Below are 17,887 nucleotides of genomic sequence, written 5' to 3'. Positions count from 1 at the left end.
AAATGTGTCAATTGTGGCCTCAAAAAACTGCTTTATAGATACATCTTTCAGAAAATGATCTTAAGTCACCCGTCATTTTGATTGTCATCCATACTGTGATCTAAACAACCACTGTGAAAACAACTGAGGTTTCTAGAGTAGATATAGCATATAAATTGACAAATCTGACTAACTGGGCAACAGGGACGTGTATTGGCTCTGAGTGTACCAGGAGTTTAGTGGTAAGCTCTAGCCAAGATGATTAAGATTAAAATGTAGGCAAGAAATACACAACACTTTTCAGGTTTATTTTCCAATCTATTAAAAAGAATGATAAATGGTACAATGAAACAATCTGGACACAAGATGCACAATATGTAATCTCTCTCTCCTTCTACCTCCTTATCTCAGTATGTCCACCTGGCATAAATCTCTGTCACAAAAGGCCAAAGTGGGCAGTATATTGCTCACCTGACTTGCATAACTTAACTGTTCATCATATTAAGTAAACTTATGTAATACAGCAAGAACATAACCTATGCAAATTATCCCTAAAACTTTATATCCTGTTGATTTTTACTATAGTCTAATGTTATGTATATCTTGAGTACCTGACTCTCATCATGATTGACGATCATGCCTACCCGATTTTTGTCATGATTCTAAAATGCAAATAATGTTTACTTGATTTGAGTTCAAGAACTGAGCTTGTCAATGAGTTAGTAAATGTTTCCATGTGAAATGATTAGTTTTCCAGAACTGTATATTCTGTCATAGGTCAGGTGACAGTTTGTATAAAAAGGGATTTAATAAACAATTATTCATTCCTGTTTTATGATCAGTCTCTGGAATCATTTATAGTTGTGTTCAGATATAATTTGAGTGAGGAATTAATTACTTAAATTATTCACTGGATTTAAAGTATTCATTGGATTTAAAAAATCCTCATTCAAAGACATATTGGATTATATCATTGTGGTACATCTGGACATTCAAGACTCTTGGTGAATCAGGTCATTCAATATTAATGAATTCATTCAAAGCCTTTGATACTTCTGGACTAGTAATAGAACATTTATGATTATTTGGGATTTAATTCACAATAATGTAAATGTCCTTTGAATTTTCACTTTATATTCCAAGGAAATACATTATTTGGTGATTGTTTTGCTGGTTTTGCTTCTTTCTTTAACATAGTTTAAGACCAAAAGGTTGTAACAATAATTATACATTGTTTTACAAAGCTAAAGCTATAATCAATATGTGTAGTCTCTTGCCATATTCAGAATCATCCAAGAGCTTTAAAATTTAAGTACAGATGATGTTTCAAATTTGTGGTCTACAGAGTCACGTCTTTCACATGAATTGAAATTATAATATAATTCACCAGAAACTGAATTTGACAGTGTTTCAAAAGAAAATCTCATTTTTATTCTATTTTTTAAAATTATTATTAATAGCCAGAAATAAAAAAAACCCATAAATTCTAAATAATTTGAGTAACGGATTTAAATATATGAAATGTCATAAAATAATACACAATACACCTCTCCCTCGATAACTTTTGCACAATGGGGTCCACAAACATAGATCGCAATATAAGCAATGGCACAAGTTACCAAGAAACCTCTAAAACTGTTTAAAAATCAGCTTTGATGTTGAGAAAACTAGGTGGGTGGGTGTAGAGAACTGGGCTGTTTAATGACTGAATCCTCATTTTACAATCACATCGATAATATTTGTTAATAACACACTTTTTCTAATGAAGTTGGAGCCGTCCATTTAGTATGTAAGCATGGCGGGGGGTAACCCAAATTCATACGCTTGCGTATGGGGGGTCTACTGATAAAGTACATACACATAAGAAACAGGGGGTGGGGTGGGGGTGAAACCTTGATAATAATTTGTCTAATATGTAACCTGTTCAACTGGGTTCAGTCGGCATTTGAATTTTAGCAGACGCTAGACAAACTATTTAAAGTTATGCAACTTATTTCTTTGACGCAGGCAGATATTCAATGTTGGTGAACTATCTGTTTTATTAAACATGTTAATATTATTAATCCTTTATGGTTTCTGCGTGGACTAAATATAGGCCGTTCTATAGAATTCGGGTGTGTGTGTGTGTGTGTGTGTATGTGTGTGTGAAGTGAGTTCACCTGACATGCCACTGGGTCCGTTAGAAGTATGTAGGATTTGCATGCCTTTTAACTTTTTTTAAATTCCACCTCCTTTATTTGATTCAAAAGACATAATTAATGTGATAATACAAAGTAGGCCAGCTTTTAATTCTGTTCAACAATACAACAAATACTTCTGCAAGTCAGTTATCAAAACACAGTTGGTACTTAATTAGGTTCTCAGAGAAATGCTTGCGGACATAGCTGTTATAGCAGATTGACACAGTTTACATTTAAATACACATTGCGTTTGTGATGATTACATTTACCAGGAACAAAAAGAAAGAATTAAAACACAAATTTCACTTAATACAACTTATTGATTTGGCATTTAAATATTAATGTATTGCCTGCACTAGGCTATTTCAGTTACCAATTTTTATCACATTTTCTTCAAGTTCAAGAAATAGGATTCAATAATTTGGGTATTTTCTGATGAAAAAAAAAAATGGGATCCACACCCGACTCCATGTTATAAGAGGGTTTGCAAGTTATCAGTGTGTTCAAGGGAGTGGTGTACATAACATAAATGATAAATGTTTCATGTACTTTAACATAGCAATTCAAGCATTTATATATAAAGTCAGATATGGTTTTTTCAAGAAATATGTTATACTGAAAGAAAATCAATATTGAAAAAAAAATTCAAAATCACAATTATTTACAACCAAATATCTATAATTGTGTACAGAAATTTTGATCCTTGATTACAACATCGCACATTGCTTACCCTAGCCTGTAATTTTTTGTAACATTATTTTTTGTTTTATGCATTTTCTTCAGTTATAAATGACAAATTATTAATTTAAATTCCTAAAGTGCATTATTTTGCTAATTTCGGATTTCATTTTATTTAAATTAACACATCTTAGATCCTAACATTTAATGTGCACATCTAGTTTTCATCTTTTTTACAAGGGATGATCCCTGTAACCTAAACCTGTGATTTTCACGTCATATCATCAATTACCTCCTTTGCTTTAATTTGGAGAGTTGTTTTCAGGTCTAGTGCCATTTCTCAATGCAGGATTGGCTATACATGGTGGCCAGTAGAACTGTTGGAAGAAGAACCCTGGAAAATCCCAAAAGGAACCACCAATCCACCGGAAGCTCATGGCAAGCATTCTCATATACCCATGCTAACGGAGCCTAAGACGACTCGAACCCATGCAAACAGAGGTGAGATGGCAGTGATCTGTTAAGTGCTTTAGACCACTCGGCCACCCAGGCCCCCAAATGAAAGAGAGATATATATATATATAACCAGTATTTTAAAAGCAAAATCAAAACTTTTAAAATTGCATATGATTTGAGAACTAATTCTTACTGTGCTGAATTTCATTAGTATGCACAGATTCTGCTGATAATACAACTCAGTGTACCAAGTGACCTAAGGTGTTCACCTTTACAGATCACCCACCTTCATCTGCATGTAATCAAATCTTGGTTCAACTGATGTGGCTATGTAAGCAAGCTTGCCTGTAGCTTTCTGTGGGTTGGTGGTTCTTCCCAAGTTCTTCTTCCGTCATATATACAGGCTGTCATGCATAGCATATCATGTGCTAAACATGGTCTGTAAACCCCACAAAACCAAACAATAACAAAATCCACTAAATATATTGGTGACTTAAGTCTATTTACCAAGTTTACTTAAAACTGGACAAAAACTAGTCACTAGACTGGTAACACGTTCATCCAATGTACATATGTAGGTTAGCATATAAATGGCAAAATTAAAAATGTAATATCTTGTCCAGAAGTTAACTAGACATGTCCATAAATTTCATACTCAATTTAAATGTAGTATTAAAAAATGAAGTTACCTATGACAACATTTACTCATCATGTGTATCATAAATATATTTAACAATAAACAAATTCAAAAGACAGAATTAATACAGCCAAAAACAAAATATATTTATTTAAAGACAAATCCAAAATGGTTAATTCACTGACAACATAAAGAGATTAACTTGATAAACAAAGGGTATAGCAGGCAAACAAAGAGTGTAACAGGTCTGCACCACAATGAACAGATGACAACTTGGTGTGGGTTTTAATAATGGTAACATCCAATGATCAATAAACAGCACAAACCTTCCTTTTACAATGACAATTGAATCTAGAAAATGATGATCATTTATTAAAGACAAAGAGCAAAGACCTCATTGACCCCAGTTATTATGAATCAATTCCAAAGACAAACAGCATAACTGACCACTACAATAAAGCCCTTTCAACGCAGTTCTCACCAGGACATTATTGGTGTTTTGAGTTTTTTTTATATATAATACAAAACATAATGATACAAACCTTTGAACTGGCTATGCACATCTGTGACTACATCATCTAAAGAAGCAACGGTTAACCATAATGCAGATTTACAGGACTATGGCATTACATGGCAGTTAGTGACATGTACTTTAGCTTGTTTTATGGTCTTGCAGCAGATAACAGATACCTGCGTCACCTACAGATTTTAAGAATCGGTAGCCAGACTTGACTATTGTTGGTTTTTTTTTAATAGTACAAACACTCTCATAAACTGTCATGGTTACAAAGGATTAAATAAAGTTCATTGGTATTTATCTCTGTTTTCCAATGCATGACAGTTTTGCTTTGAACAATCTGCACTTTTTCTACAGACACTTCTTACTGGTCATGATTACAACTTATAAATGTCAGCAGTGTTCATTTGCTTTTGTGAAACAGTCGTTCATAGCAGTGTCAAAACGCATTTTTGGCCACGAAATTGTGGTTGCTGGTCGTATTCAGAAGTGGTTGCTAACAAAGGTGCATTTATATAATAAAACTGATCTATGCACAATGATTATTGTAGTAAATGACAGGCAGTCACTCAAGACAGATTTAACTGTATAAGAAAATATTTCAGGTTTAATCAATCGGATGCAAGACCAGCCTTTATTATCCACTCTTATTCAAACTCATCCAAGATACTGATGAATTAAACCAACATTCCAAGTTTGATCAAAATTAGATCAAAAACACTCCTTCTAAAGTGGTGACAAGTAAATGTTGATCATGGCCATACCATAAGCTCACTGGGTCTTACAGCCAGATGTGCTAACAAAATGCTTCCAAAGTCTATCCTAAGGAATAAAACTTGTTAAAACCTTATCTCTCTCTCTCTCTCACACAAACACAAACACACACACATATTATCAGTCAGGGATAACTAAAATAACATTCTTTTGACTTCTATCTTCAAGTAACAAAATAACCTGTCCATAATAGGACAAAAACTGGAGTTGTCAGCAGACACAAAAGATTGCCTGTACATATAAATGACTTATATTTACTAATGCCAATGCTGATAATTCTAGTGATGACTATGGCATATGCTCTCCTGCTTTAGTACTAGTTAACAAGTCAACTCAAATCATTGCAAGTTGTAACTATAGGTAATTTAGAAAATATCAGATAATCCTATCATGACTTTGTTGCTAAAGGTATTCAGAGAGACTGTGTCAACTTTTTTGTTCAAATTACCATTAAAAACAATATTGCCATAAAAAATTCTCCAGAAATATCCATATCCACTTCCTTGATTCCAATTATCTGTTCACATTTGGGGATCAACTTCAATTTCCCTGCTATCTTTTTCCTTGCTGATATGGCTGGTATAGATGGTCCGGATCATTTCTTTGCTGATGGTTCTGATTGAATTTTTATTCTGCTGATGAAGGTGTTGATGGGAGTGCAGAAGATGGTGGAGGGATGGCCATACCTGTTGGCAAGGGTGGCTGATTTGCCATATGTCTTGCCATGGAAACCTGGGATTGTCCATTCAAGGGATCCTGCTGAAATCCCACTGGCACTGAAGCCATGCTGACTTGTCGTGTAGATGATGAACATTTATTTAATATTGCCTCTGCTCTCTTTCTAAGCTCCTTTAGAGCCTGCTCACTGGGCTGGGGTCTTTGTGAAACCTTTGGTGTCTTCGCCTGTGCAGATACTCTCAGACTGGAAGTTCCCTGCTGGCTGCACGGTCCCAAAGGTGTTTTTAAAACTGTGCTGGTTGGTGTCTTTGGCTGTTGTGACCACACCTGTCTGGTCATTTCTTGGCGAATATCCCGACCTGTGGCTGGCATTATTAATGGTCTGATGTTTGTTAGCTGTGTCGGACCTGTGTTTATATGCTGCATAAGCTGTGTCAGATTTGGCAGTTGGGATGGATTTACTTTGACACCTTTTCCACTCATCTATAATAAAACAAAACTCATTAAGCTAACTAGTAATAAAAAGCTTTGTTTAAAAGTATTTAAACAATACAGTGGTTGATGTAATAGTAAAACAGTACAGTGGTTGATGAAGTATTTAAAACAGTACAGTGGTTGATGAAGTATTTAAAACAGTATAGCAGTTGCTAAAGTATTCAAACAGTACAGTGGCTGATGGTGTATTTGAACAGTACACTGGTTGTTGATGTATTGAAACAGTACACTGATTGTTGAAGCATTTAAAGAGTATACTGGTTCTTGTAGTATTTAAACAGTAGAGTGGTTGTTGAAGTATTTAAACAGTAGAGTGGTTTATGAAGTATTTAAACAGTACAGAGGTTTATGAAGTTTTTAAACAGTAGAGTGGTTTATGAAGCATTTAATCAGTACAGTGGTTTATGAAGTATTTAAACAGTACAGTGGTTTATGAAGTATTTAAACAGTACAGTGATTTATGAAGTATTTGAAACAGTACAACAGCTGCTAAAGTATTCAAGCAGTACAGTGGTTGATGAAATATTTAAACAGTACAGTGGTTGATGAAGTATTTAAACAGTACAGTGGTTGATGAAGTATTTAAACAGTACAGTTGTTTATGAAGTATTTAAACAGTGCAGTGGTTTTTGAAGTATTTAAACAGTACAGCGGTTTATGGAGTATTTAAACAGTACAGTGGTTTACGAAGTATTTAAACAGTACAGTGGTTTATGAAGTATTCAAACAGTACAGAGGTTGATCAAGAATATGCAGCTAAATATGTATGTCCATGGCTGTACAGCTGCATAAAGTTTTGTTCATACAACAGCCCTCACTGGATGAGCAAGAACAGAGTGTACCAGTCTGATTAATCAAACAAAGTTACATACAACAGTCTTCACTGGATGGGCAAGAGCAGAGTGTACCAGTCTGATTAATCCAACAAAGTTACATACAACAGCCCTCACTGGACGAGCAAGAGCAGAGTATACCAGTCTGATGAATCAGACAAATTAAAAGCAAAGGCCATTACTGAATGAACAAGAGCAGATTGTAACATACTGATTAATCCAACAAAGTTACATACAACAGCCCTCACTGTACGAGCAAAAGCAGAGTGTACTAGTCTGATTAATCAGACAAATTAAAAGCAAAAGCCATCACTGGATGAACAAGAGCAGATTGTTGTTGTTGTTGTAGGGTTTAACGCCATTTTTCAGCACACGATAGGCTATACATGGCGGCCAATATTAATGGTAGAGGAAGAACCCGGAAAGAGCCACCAACCCATGAGAAGCTACTGGCAAGCTTTCTCACATACCCATATTGGCTGAATCCAAGACTCGAACCCACGCAGACAGAGGTGAGATGGCAGTGATCCATAATGGAGAGCGCTTTAGACCACTCGCCACTCGGGGCCCCAGAGTAGATTGTAACATACTGATTAATCCAACAAAGTTACATACAACAGCCCTCACTGTACGAGCAAGAGCAGAGTGTACTAGTCTGATTAATCAGATAAATTAAAAGCAAATGCCATCACTGGATGAACAAGAGCAGATTGTAACATACTGATTAATCAAACAAAGTTACATACAACAGCCCTCACTGTACGAGCAAGAGCAGAGTGTACTAGTCTGATTAATCAGACAAATTAAAAGCAAAAGCCATCACTGGATGAACAAGAGCAGATTGTAACATACTGATTAATCCAACAAAGTTACATACAACAGCCCTCACTGTACGAGCAAAAGCAGAGTGTACTAGTCTGATTAATCAAACAAATTAAAAGCAAAAGCCATCACTGGATGAACAAGAGCAGATTGTTGTTGTTGTTGTAGGGTTTAACGCCATTTTTCAGCACATGATAGGCTATACATGGCGGCCAGTATTAATGGTGGAGGAAGAACCCGGAAAGAACCACCGACCCACGAGAAGCTACTGGCAAGCTTTCTCACATACCCATATTGGCTGAATCCGAGACTCGAACCCACACAGACAGAGGTGAGATGGCAGTGATCCATAATGGAGAGCGCTTTAGACCACTCGGCCACTCGGGGCCCCAGAGCAGATTGTAACATACTGATTAATCCAACAAAGTTACATACAACAGCATTCACTGGATGAGCAAGAGCAGAGAGTACCAGTCTGATTAATCAGACAAATTAAAAGCAAAAGCCATCACTGGATGAGCAAGAGCAGAGTGTACCAGACTGATTAATCCAACAAAGTTACATCCAACAGCATTCACTGGATGAGCAAAAGCAGACTGCACCAGTCTGATTAATCTGAGAAAGTTACAAGCAACAGCCTTCGCTGGATTAACAAAAGCAGAGTGTACCAGTCTAGTTAATCTGACAAAGTTACAAGCAACAGCCTTCACTAGGTGAACAAGAGCAGAGTGTACCAGTCTAGTTAATTGGACAAAGTTACAAGCAACAGCCTTCGCTGGATTAACAAAAGCAGAGTGTACCAGTTTAGTTAATCTGACAAAGTTACAAGCAACAGCCTTCACTGGGTGAACAAGAGCAGAGTATATCAGTCTGATTAATCTGACAAAGGTACAAGCAACAACCTTCACTGGATGAACAAGAGCAGAGTATACCAGTCTGATTAATTATACAAAATTACAAACAACAACCTTCACTGGATGAGCAAGAGCAGAGTATACCAGTCTGATTAATCAAACAAAATTACAAGAAAGAGCCTTCACTGGATGAACAAGAGCAGAGTGTACTAGTCTGATTAATCTGACAAAGGTACAAGCAACAACCTTCACTGGATGAACAAGAGCAGAGTATACCAGTCTGATTATTTATACAAAATTACAAACAACAACCTTCACTGGATGAGCAAGAGCAGAGTATACCAGTCTGATTAATCAAACAAAATTACAAGAAAGAGCCTCCACTGGATGATCAAGAGCAGAGTGTACTAGTCTGATTAATCTGACAAAGGTACAAGCAACAACCTTCACTGGATGAACAAGAGCAGAGTATACCAGTCTGATTAATCAAACAAAATTACAAGAAAGAGCCTTCACTGGATGAACAAGAGCAGAGTGTACTAGTCTGATTAATCTGACAAAGGTACAAGCAACAACCTTCACTGGATGAACAAGAGCAGAGTATACCAGTCTGATTATTTATACAAAATTACAAACAACAACCTTCACTGGATGAGCAAGAGCAGAGTATACCAGTCTGATTAATCAAACAAAATTACAAGAAAGAGCCTTCACTGGATGAACAAGAGCAGAGTGTACTAGTCTGATTAATCTGACAAATGTACAAGCAACAACCTTCACTGGATGAACAAGAGCAGAGTATACCAGTCTGATTAATTATACAAAGTTACATACAACAGCCTTCACTGGATGAGCAAGAGCAGAGTGTGCCAGTCTGAATAATCCAACAAAATTACAAGTGACAGCCTTCGCTGGATGAACAAGAGCAGAGTGTAATATCTAAAGAGAGCTATGCATTATTCATCTCTTCAAGTTATGCATGGAAAGCAGAATCGATCCAGATCTTAACAGTGACTGCTTTTGGAGGACTTTAACAAAAATGCAAAATGAATTTACATTTGCTGACAAATTCTTCAATCGGTATTGAATCAGGGCCTGGGTCAGCATCTTAGATATCTGGAGAGCCACGTCGGCATCATCTTCACTGTTTATCATTGAGACTGCCTAAAAGTTAGAAACAAAGAAATAAAATGAAATTATAATTTAGGGAAAAAGTTATGTCACAACAAAAATAAAGTAGTAAAGTTAAATTTATTTGACTACTGCTTTCATGTGATGTAATGATATGTGTGTATATAATTCATAAAGCTATTTTTCATCCTGAGTGCTGATTTTTGTTCATTTTGTGGTTGCTACAGACCATCAACAGAAAAGCTTAATGAACAATATTCCATCCATAAAGACAAGAACAACCACCTCCCAAATTTTCAGTTTGACAAAAATGGCACAATCCGTTTCAGATTATCTCTCTCTATTAATCCTTTTAGGATATCCTGAGACTAATAATGTGCATATTCATTAATCTTTCTGTAGTATCTCCATTATACACTGATTTTATTAGTAAAGCTTCATGTATTTAAGTGCTGGAAAACTACTTTAAGTTTTTTTTAAAAAAGGATTGCTGGATTAAAAAAATTGGACTAACTTCTATTGATGACACAATATGTAACATACCAGACGCTTTATTGTTTCAGCAACATTCTTGTTCCCGGTCCGCATAATATGTTCAACGTCCTGGGGTAAAGAATACAAACAATAACAGTGAAAAGTAAACACAGAAGTCTAAGATCACTAAAAGGTTGATCCAAGTATTATAAGGCATAATGTTTGTATAATATATCAGGTATAATTTTTCACCAATACATAGAGATTTTGAGTGGTTCAGTGAGAAAATTGTGCAAACTGTTAGAGTAACACACATATACAACATGATTATAAACATCATGTTGTTTCATTGGAGTCACCCATACTTAGACTTATTTTATCATTTATTAAAGAAAAGCAAAGTTTAAAAATAAATTATGTTTCTCCGAGAATACTTACCCAATCACATTACCTTAGGAATAATAACCTGCTACCTCATGAATATAGCCTTACTAAAAGACGAAAATAGTCTTTTTCCATCTATTCAATAGACAAAGGGCAATAACTCTTGTCCATTACCTCTTTTTGGCACCGCCAGGTGTCACTAGTTTTAAGCTGAGCGAGTTACTATTGGGAATGCTTGCATGGTGGGGTTGTTGGGAAGGATTTTAAGTAATGTGATTGGGTAAGTATTCTTGGAGGAAAACATAACTTACTAAAAAATTTGCTTGCTCCTTTGAATACGTTCTCCATTGTATTTGAAGAATAATAGGAGGAGGGAATGCTGAGCATCCAACCTCTACCTTGTGCATCCTTCTAGGGCAGGATAGCTGGATTTCCCATGTGAACGATAACCTGTTTTCCTAATTACATAAGCAACTAAGCCTGTCACCAGACAACAACTTCTATTATATCTTGGATCAAAACACTGCATTCAAACACAAGGCTCGCAGAGATGGCTCGAAGCCTCTGAGCACTAATCTTGATGAGGTGACTCTGAGACGTCAAGAGTACACAGAGTGTACAAACCCACTTCAGTAACAAAGCAAAGGCTTGAGGGGTGATCTCCTGTGTTCCAGCTCACACCGGAAAGACAAGAAGGCATTTGCGTGTTGCACGATTTGTCTCTGCGTATTTCAAGTAGTGCTTGTGAACTCTAACAGGATCTTGCATGGCTGCTGTTCTTGTTCTGTCTATGGAAGACAGTGCGCGAGTGACTACTTTTTGGTTACCATCAGACAGTAACCTATTTTGGACTACTAATCAAATGAACCAATGAACCCTCTGAACTGAACAGAAGAGTGTTTGGGTCAACATAAAGGGCACGCAGCTCGCTTACCCTGCATGCAGAAGCTAAAGCTATCAGAAAACATGACTTGTATGATAGAGAGTTTAGTGAAGTGTGGGCTAGAGGTATGAATGGATTTGAATTTAGCCTTGTTTTAACCCAGAATTGGTTCCATTTGGAAACTGTGTGAGGTATTTTGATCAAATGAGACCAAAAAAAGGTCTAAAATATCTGATAGGTCTATATCCTGCCCAATATCATGTCTGCCATGATGCCAGAATGTGCCCAATATCATGGTGTGGTAGCCTTTGTTAAGAGATTGGGGCCAACTATTTCTACTCAAAGAGCTCGAGAAACAAAGTCAGCCAGTTTAGCGATTGATTCATTCAAGGGGACAATGTTGTTGGTATTTCACCAGTACCTGAAAACACTACTTTTCCTCACAAGCCATCAGAGCAGAAGGCCTTCTTGCTATCAAGACTCTCTCCACAACTGAAGGTCTGAATTATTTGTCTCACAAGGTGGTCCCAATAAGAGCCGGGCATGTAGAAAAAGAGGACAGTCCATGTAGGGAAGGACAACCCATGACCATGGTTACTGGAGAAGATTCGGGTTGGCCAGAATGTCCCTGGGCATATCTACTGCTAGAATGAGTATATCAATGACCCAGGACTTTTCCCATCTAAGAGGGGCTATCAGAATCATCTTGCCATTCTGAGCCCGTAACTTCTGAATTATTTTCAGCCTCAGTACCATGTGAGGAGAGACACATGACCACAAACCCTCCAAAATGATTGACAATGCATCCATGGCCCAGGCTTTTGGGTCTGGAACTGGAGAGACAAATGTTTGTACTTGTGATTCCACCTTGTCGCAAAGAGGTTGATCATCAGACATCCCCATTAGTGTGCAAATCCAAGTAATGACTGATTGATGGAGAGACAGTTCTGTGTGAAGGACGTGATCTGTTCTGGATAGAGTGTCAGCCAAGACATTGAATCTGCTGTGTCTGATTTGTACATTGATCTGGAGATTTTCACATCAACATAGAAACTGCCTAATCAGAACACACAGGTTGGGTGAATTGGTGCCTCCCTGTTTGAGGACATAGGTCACCAGCACAGAGATGCTGGACCTAATGAGGACTGTTCTTGCTGTGTCAAAGTTTTCAGCAGTGAAAGGTGGTGAAGAAAGCCTTCATTTCTAGGATGTTGATGTGAAGAGGCTGTTTCCCCATCTTCCATGTGTCACTGACAGTAATGAAGGTATCCAGCGGGAGTCTCATGGTCAGCAAACCTGGGTTGTACAACTGATGCAGGAATGATTGAATATCAGGTGTGATCCTGACTATTTGATCAAAGGGACTTGTAAAAGGGGTGCCATTGTGTTCACAATGTCCACATGATAAGGACCACTGGATCAAATCCTCTGCCACATTGAATAAACCAAGGAGTTGCAAAAACTCTCTTGCTGAAATCCAAGTGCTGTTGTAAATGGACTTGACAAGCTTAACAATACTAATTAAGCAAACATCATTTAGTTGCACCAGATTCTGGCTGGTTAAAATTCCATGTCCTCCTCCCAATCTGATGGTGCATCTGTGGAGAGGGAGAGGAGGAGGGGGATGGTATTGTTGATGAACAAAACCCAAAGCCCCTCCAAAAGGCCTGTATCAGCCCCCCCCCCTTCTGAAGGAAATGGGGGATCCAGTGAGCTCAAAATTTGGTTTCTTATCACCTCTGTATAATTGCTTCCTAGGGATCGATATTGGTGCACGTGATTGTGAAGATCCCCTGTCCTGCAGCCACTTAAAATTACTTCACACTAGCAAGGGCTGAGTGGTTTCACTTGCCTGTGTGGGTGGAGCAGCAAGGTAGAGGGGCAGTTTCTGAGCTGCCTGCCTCCAAACTTTCTCTATTCTTCCTACAAACCAACTGTGACCTGAATAGGGTTGTCTGAAAAGTAAGGGTATGACAAGGTTTTATTCTGCATTAGATCCAATGGATCTGGTACAAACCCTATGCATTCAAACTTAAGGCCCAAAGACCATGCTCGAGCATGCAGGGGTACTTACTGGGCTGTCTAAAACTGGGGAACAATGAGTCAGAGTTTATTGGGCCATTTTCTCAAAAGGTCTCCAGTGTTGGATGGTGGGTGATGACTGTATGGTTGGTGATGGCTGGATGGCCATTAACTGTGCAGTGGTTTAAGGAGGTGGATCTAATTGATCCGATACAAATCCCATGTACCCTGACTTATAGACCCAACTGCCACGCTCAGATATGAGAGGAGACTTATGCCCACTGGGCTGCCTAAAATTGGGGAACACTTCCCAATGAGTCAATATCACCAACAATGAATCGTGCATTGTCTTCCTTGATTTATTCCATCTTTCCATCCCTTTAGTGTCAAGTGGACTATGGCTTTGAACATGCATTTTATGCATTTAGTAAACATTTGTGGCACAAGAAGTTTGTGTGTAATTTGGATCTTTGATGTAGCTTTAACAATCTTTCAGTCATATCGCTACGATGTCTGCAGTGTGACAGTTTTATAGTGATGTCTAGCACTGGGGCATCATGCCGCAAACATGTAGCATGATGTCCCACCCAGTCACATTATCCTGACACCAGGCCGACCAGTCCGAATACTAACCTCTTAATGCTGAGTGCCAAGTGAGGCAGCTGTTAGTACCATTTTTGTAAGTCTTTGGAATGACTTGGCCAGGGATCTAACCCACGACCTCCCTCATTGGAGGTGGATGCTCTAACCACTAGGCCACCAGAGTAGTCCAACACAAGAAGAGAACAAAGTATAGATAAGCAAAATCAATGTGTGACTAACTAGCTAAAAGCATAGCTTAGCAAATCAGTACATGATTAACTAGTTTATACGGTAGCCAAGACTTCCTCTGACCATTTATTACAACAGTGCATATCATGGACTGTGTATACTTAGTATAAACAAAACAAGTCATGGTAGACTTCTATGCTCTGAAGTTGCAAATATAGCATTTTAATGACATTATGCTGAAATGAAACAAGAGAAAGCAATGCATAAATTTGTAATCCATCAAGCTACTAACTCGATGATGAATACAGCTGTGATATCACTAAGCTGTATCTAGTCTACTGCCAATGGAATAGTCTACCAATATACCATAAATATTGTTTTGGAAATCTTAAAAAATTGCACAGATGTCGTTAATGAGATGAACTCAGATTATGGTGTCACATGAAGAACCAGTTTATATGGTTTTCACATTTGTGCAACCTACTTTGAGAACATGCCACTTTTCAAGATAAATGATTTATTATTTAAACTCAAAACAGTCTGAAAATGCTCCAAGATACTAAAATGTGTACTTTTCATAAAAAATCAAATTAAATCTGAACTTTCTAACAACTAACTTTCATGTGCATCAGGAAAATCAAGAATTGTGGAAATTAAATCAAGAAATTATACCTTAAAAATGTGCTTAAGGAAAAAACTTTGGTAAACCCATCTATACTTATAGGTTGGATCCAAGTGCAAACTGCATAGACCCAGATCTGAACTGACATAATCTGCCAGCAGATCTGGAGTTTGTTAAGATTGATCATTAAAATAAACAATATAGACCCTGATCTGCTGTTACATTATGTTGATATGGGTCTATGTTGATTGTAACTGGACTTGACTAATAAGTAAATAGATATGGTACTGTATTTCTGTACTTTATAATTAATAAACTCTGTCACAAGCAATTCATTTTTGGGTTGAAAAGTACTTTATTGAGTCTAATAAAGAATTCTTAGTTATGTTCCCTTTGATTTTGTCCGCAGTATTTATACTGTGGATTAACATTATTTTCTGACTTTTCTTTGCCAAGACCTCATTAAATTATTGTTAAAATCTATAATGAAAACTGTTTAAATAGTCACAATTCTTGAAATTTAATAAAAAGCTAAATTAAAATTATAGTGATTGTTCAGATAACCAGTATTAAATACTTTCTGAGGCCCAGTATTATCATTAAGTGTAACTAAAGACCCATGCTGAATACTACTAGAGGCCCAATACTGCCATGAAGTGTAACTAAAGACCCAAACTGCATACTACTGGAGGCCCAATACTGTCATGAAGTGTAACTAAAGACCCACATTGAGTACTATTAGAGGCCCAATACTGTCATGAAGTGGAACTAAAGACCCATACTGAGTACTACTGGAGGCCCAGTATTGCCACAAGGTATAATTAGTAACCTAAAATTAAGTATTTTCAAGTCCAGTATTGCTTGATGTGAAGCTGAGGACCCAAATCATGTACTCTCTGGTCCAGTCTTGCCATGAAGTGTAACAGAGGAACTATATTAAGTATTCTCTGTGGTCCAGTCATGCCATGAGGTATAAATGACAACCTGCATTATGTACCCTCTGAAGTCCAGTCTTGCCATGAGGTATAACTGACAACCTGTATTATGTACACTATGAAGTCCAGTCTTGCCATGAAGCATAACTGACAACCTGCATTGTGTACACTCTGAGGTCCAGTCTTGCCATGAGGTATAACTGACAACCCGTATTATGAACACTCTGTGGTCCAGTCTTGCCATGAGGTATAACTGACAACCCGTATTATGTACACTCTGAAGTCCAGTCTTGCCATGAGGTATAACTGACAACCCGTATTATGTACACTCTGTTGTCCAGTCTTGCCATGAGGTATAACTGACAACCCATATTATGAACACTCTGAAGTCCAGACTTACCATGAGGTATAACTCAGAAGGAAACGAGGCCTAGAGGTTAACCTTGACCTTGTATGTGCAGAGAAACCCTCAAATGAGCTGAAGCTACATAGGTGTTATGCCAGTGTCATAGCTGCCAACCCCCGAATACAAAAATACTGACTGCTTGTGACAAAAACACTGATTTTCATGAAACAAATACTGATTTTTAAAATTTTAATGCATAAGTAACTATTTATAACATATACAACCATCAGTAAAGTAGGACAGTGTTTTACATTATTTAATGTCAAAGATGCATGTGTTGTACCATGTTCCATTCAGGTGCCCATTCAGAAGGTGCAAGAGTGCAACACACTCAGACACAGGCTGTTTATAGTAGCCTTTTCCACACCTTATTTTTTTCCCCAATCATTACTGATTTGAATGTATCAACTTTCATAGATGATCTCAATTCTGTGTGACTTTCTTAATGAACTTTTTCGTTCTAGTATACGAGTAATCCTTTGTGATTTTACTGTCTGGAAAACGTGTGCGAAATAAATTGCAAGCAACACTAGTAACTGAAAGAGGAAGGTTAATTTCCAAAAGAAATTTAATAAACCGAATTTTGATCGAATTGCATCAAGGTTCTCTCTGGTATTTATATACGTCATAAGTTCAGGCTGAGTTGTGTATGATGAAGCAGCAAGTTGATGTTTATTAGCTTTCTCTTGCTCTTTATTTCATGGGCCCCTCCATGCCCAATAGTGAAATCACATTACACAATTTGCAAAACATAGAGTTTTCTCCTTTACTAGATGGTTTCATAAATCTAAACAAGATGGCACAATTGTCCTTCCAGTTCTGTTTTCTTGTCTTTCCTGGAGAAAATTCTGAATATTCTTCTTTCCTATTCAACATGATTAGAAGTTGAATATTACAAAGATGAGATACAGTGACAGTGGCAACTGTTTTCAAAATCCAATATGGCAGATTTGTTGTTGTTGTTGTGGGGTTTAACACCATTTTTCAGCACACGATAGGCTATGCATGGCGGCCAGTATTAATGGTGAAGGAAGAACCACCAACCCATGAGAAGCTACTGGCAAGCTTTCTCACATATCCACATTGGCCGAATCCTGGACTCGAACCCACACAGACAGCAATATGGCGGATAAAGACAGGCATTGTAGCCTTGATTTCAAATGAACTAATCATATTGTAGAACTGTATTCCTATATACATGTGATATATTTCTATTAGAATTGAACCAAGTGCCCGTTCTAAACAGAAAATTACAAGGAATTTTTTTAAAATAATTTTTTAAAATAAAAAGACATTTTTTTGCCAAAAAAACCTACACACGTATTCAGGTCCAAAACATGGTACAAATATGGAAAA

At 37.2% G+C, this 17,887-nt stretch overlaps 1 protein-coding gene across 1 annotated transcript in view; it reads right to left on the bottom strand.

The window, feature by feature from the left end:
- Nucleotides 1–272: 272 nt before the first annotated feature.
- Nucleotides 273–17,887, bottom strand: part of LOC149779408 (uncharacterized) — a 129,742-nt gene continuing 112,127 nt past the window's right edge. The window contains exons 18-20 of the mRNA XM_089940071.1: nucleotides 10,578–10,637; nucleotides 9,960–10,067; nucleotides 273–6,382 (exon numbers count right to left, since the gene is read on the bottom strand). Of these exons, the coding sequence (XP_089796197.1) occupies nucleotides 5,849–6,382; nucleotides 9,960–10,067; nucleotides 10,578–10,637 (702 nt within the window). The 3' untranslated portion in view covers nucleotides 273–5,848. The remainder of the gene's footprint in view (nucleotides 6,383–9,959; nucleotides 10,068–10,577; nucleotides 10,638–17,887) is intronic.

This window comes from Sinohyriopsis cumingii, chromosome 17 (genome assembly GCF_028554795.1).
Source record: "Sinohyriopsis cumingii isolate HCF-2022 chromosome 17, ASM2855479v2, whole genome shotgun sequence".
Taxonomy (NCBI): Eukaryota; Metazoa; Mollusca; class Bivalvia; order Unionida; family Unionidae; genus Sinohyriopsis; species Sinohyriopsis cumingii.
The sequence above is the reverse complement of the archived record's forward strand: the minus strand, read 5'-3'. Positions and strand labels throughout refer to the sequence as shown.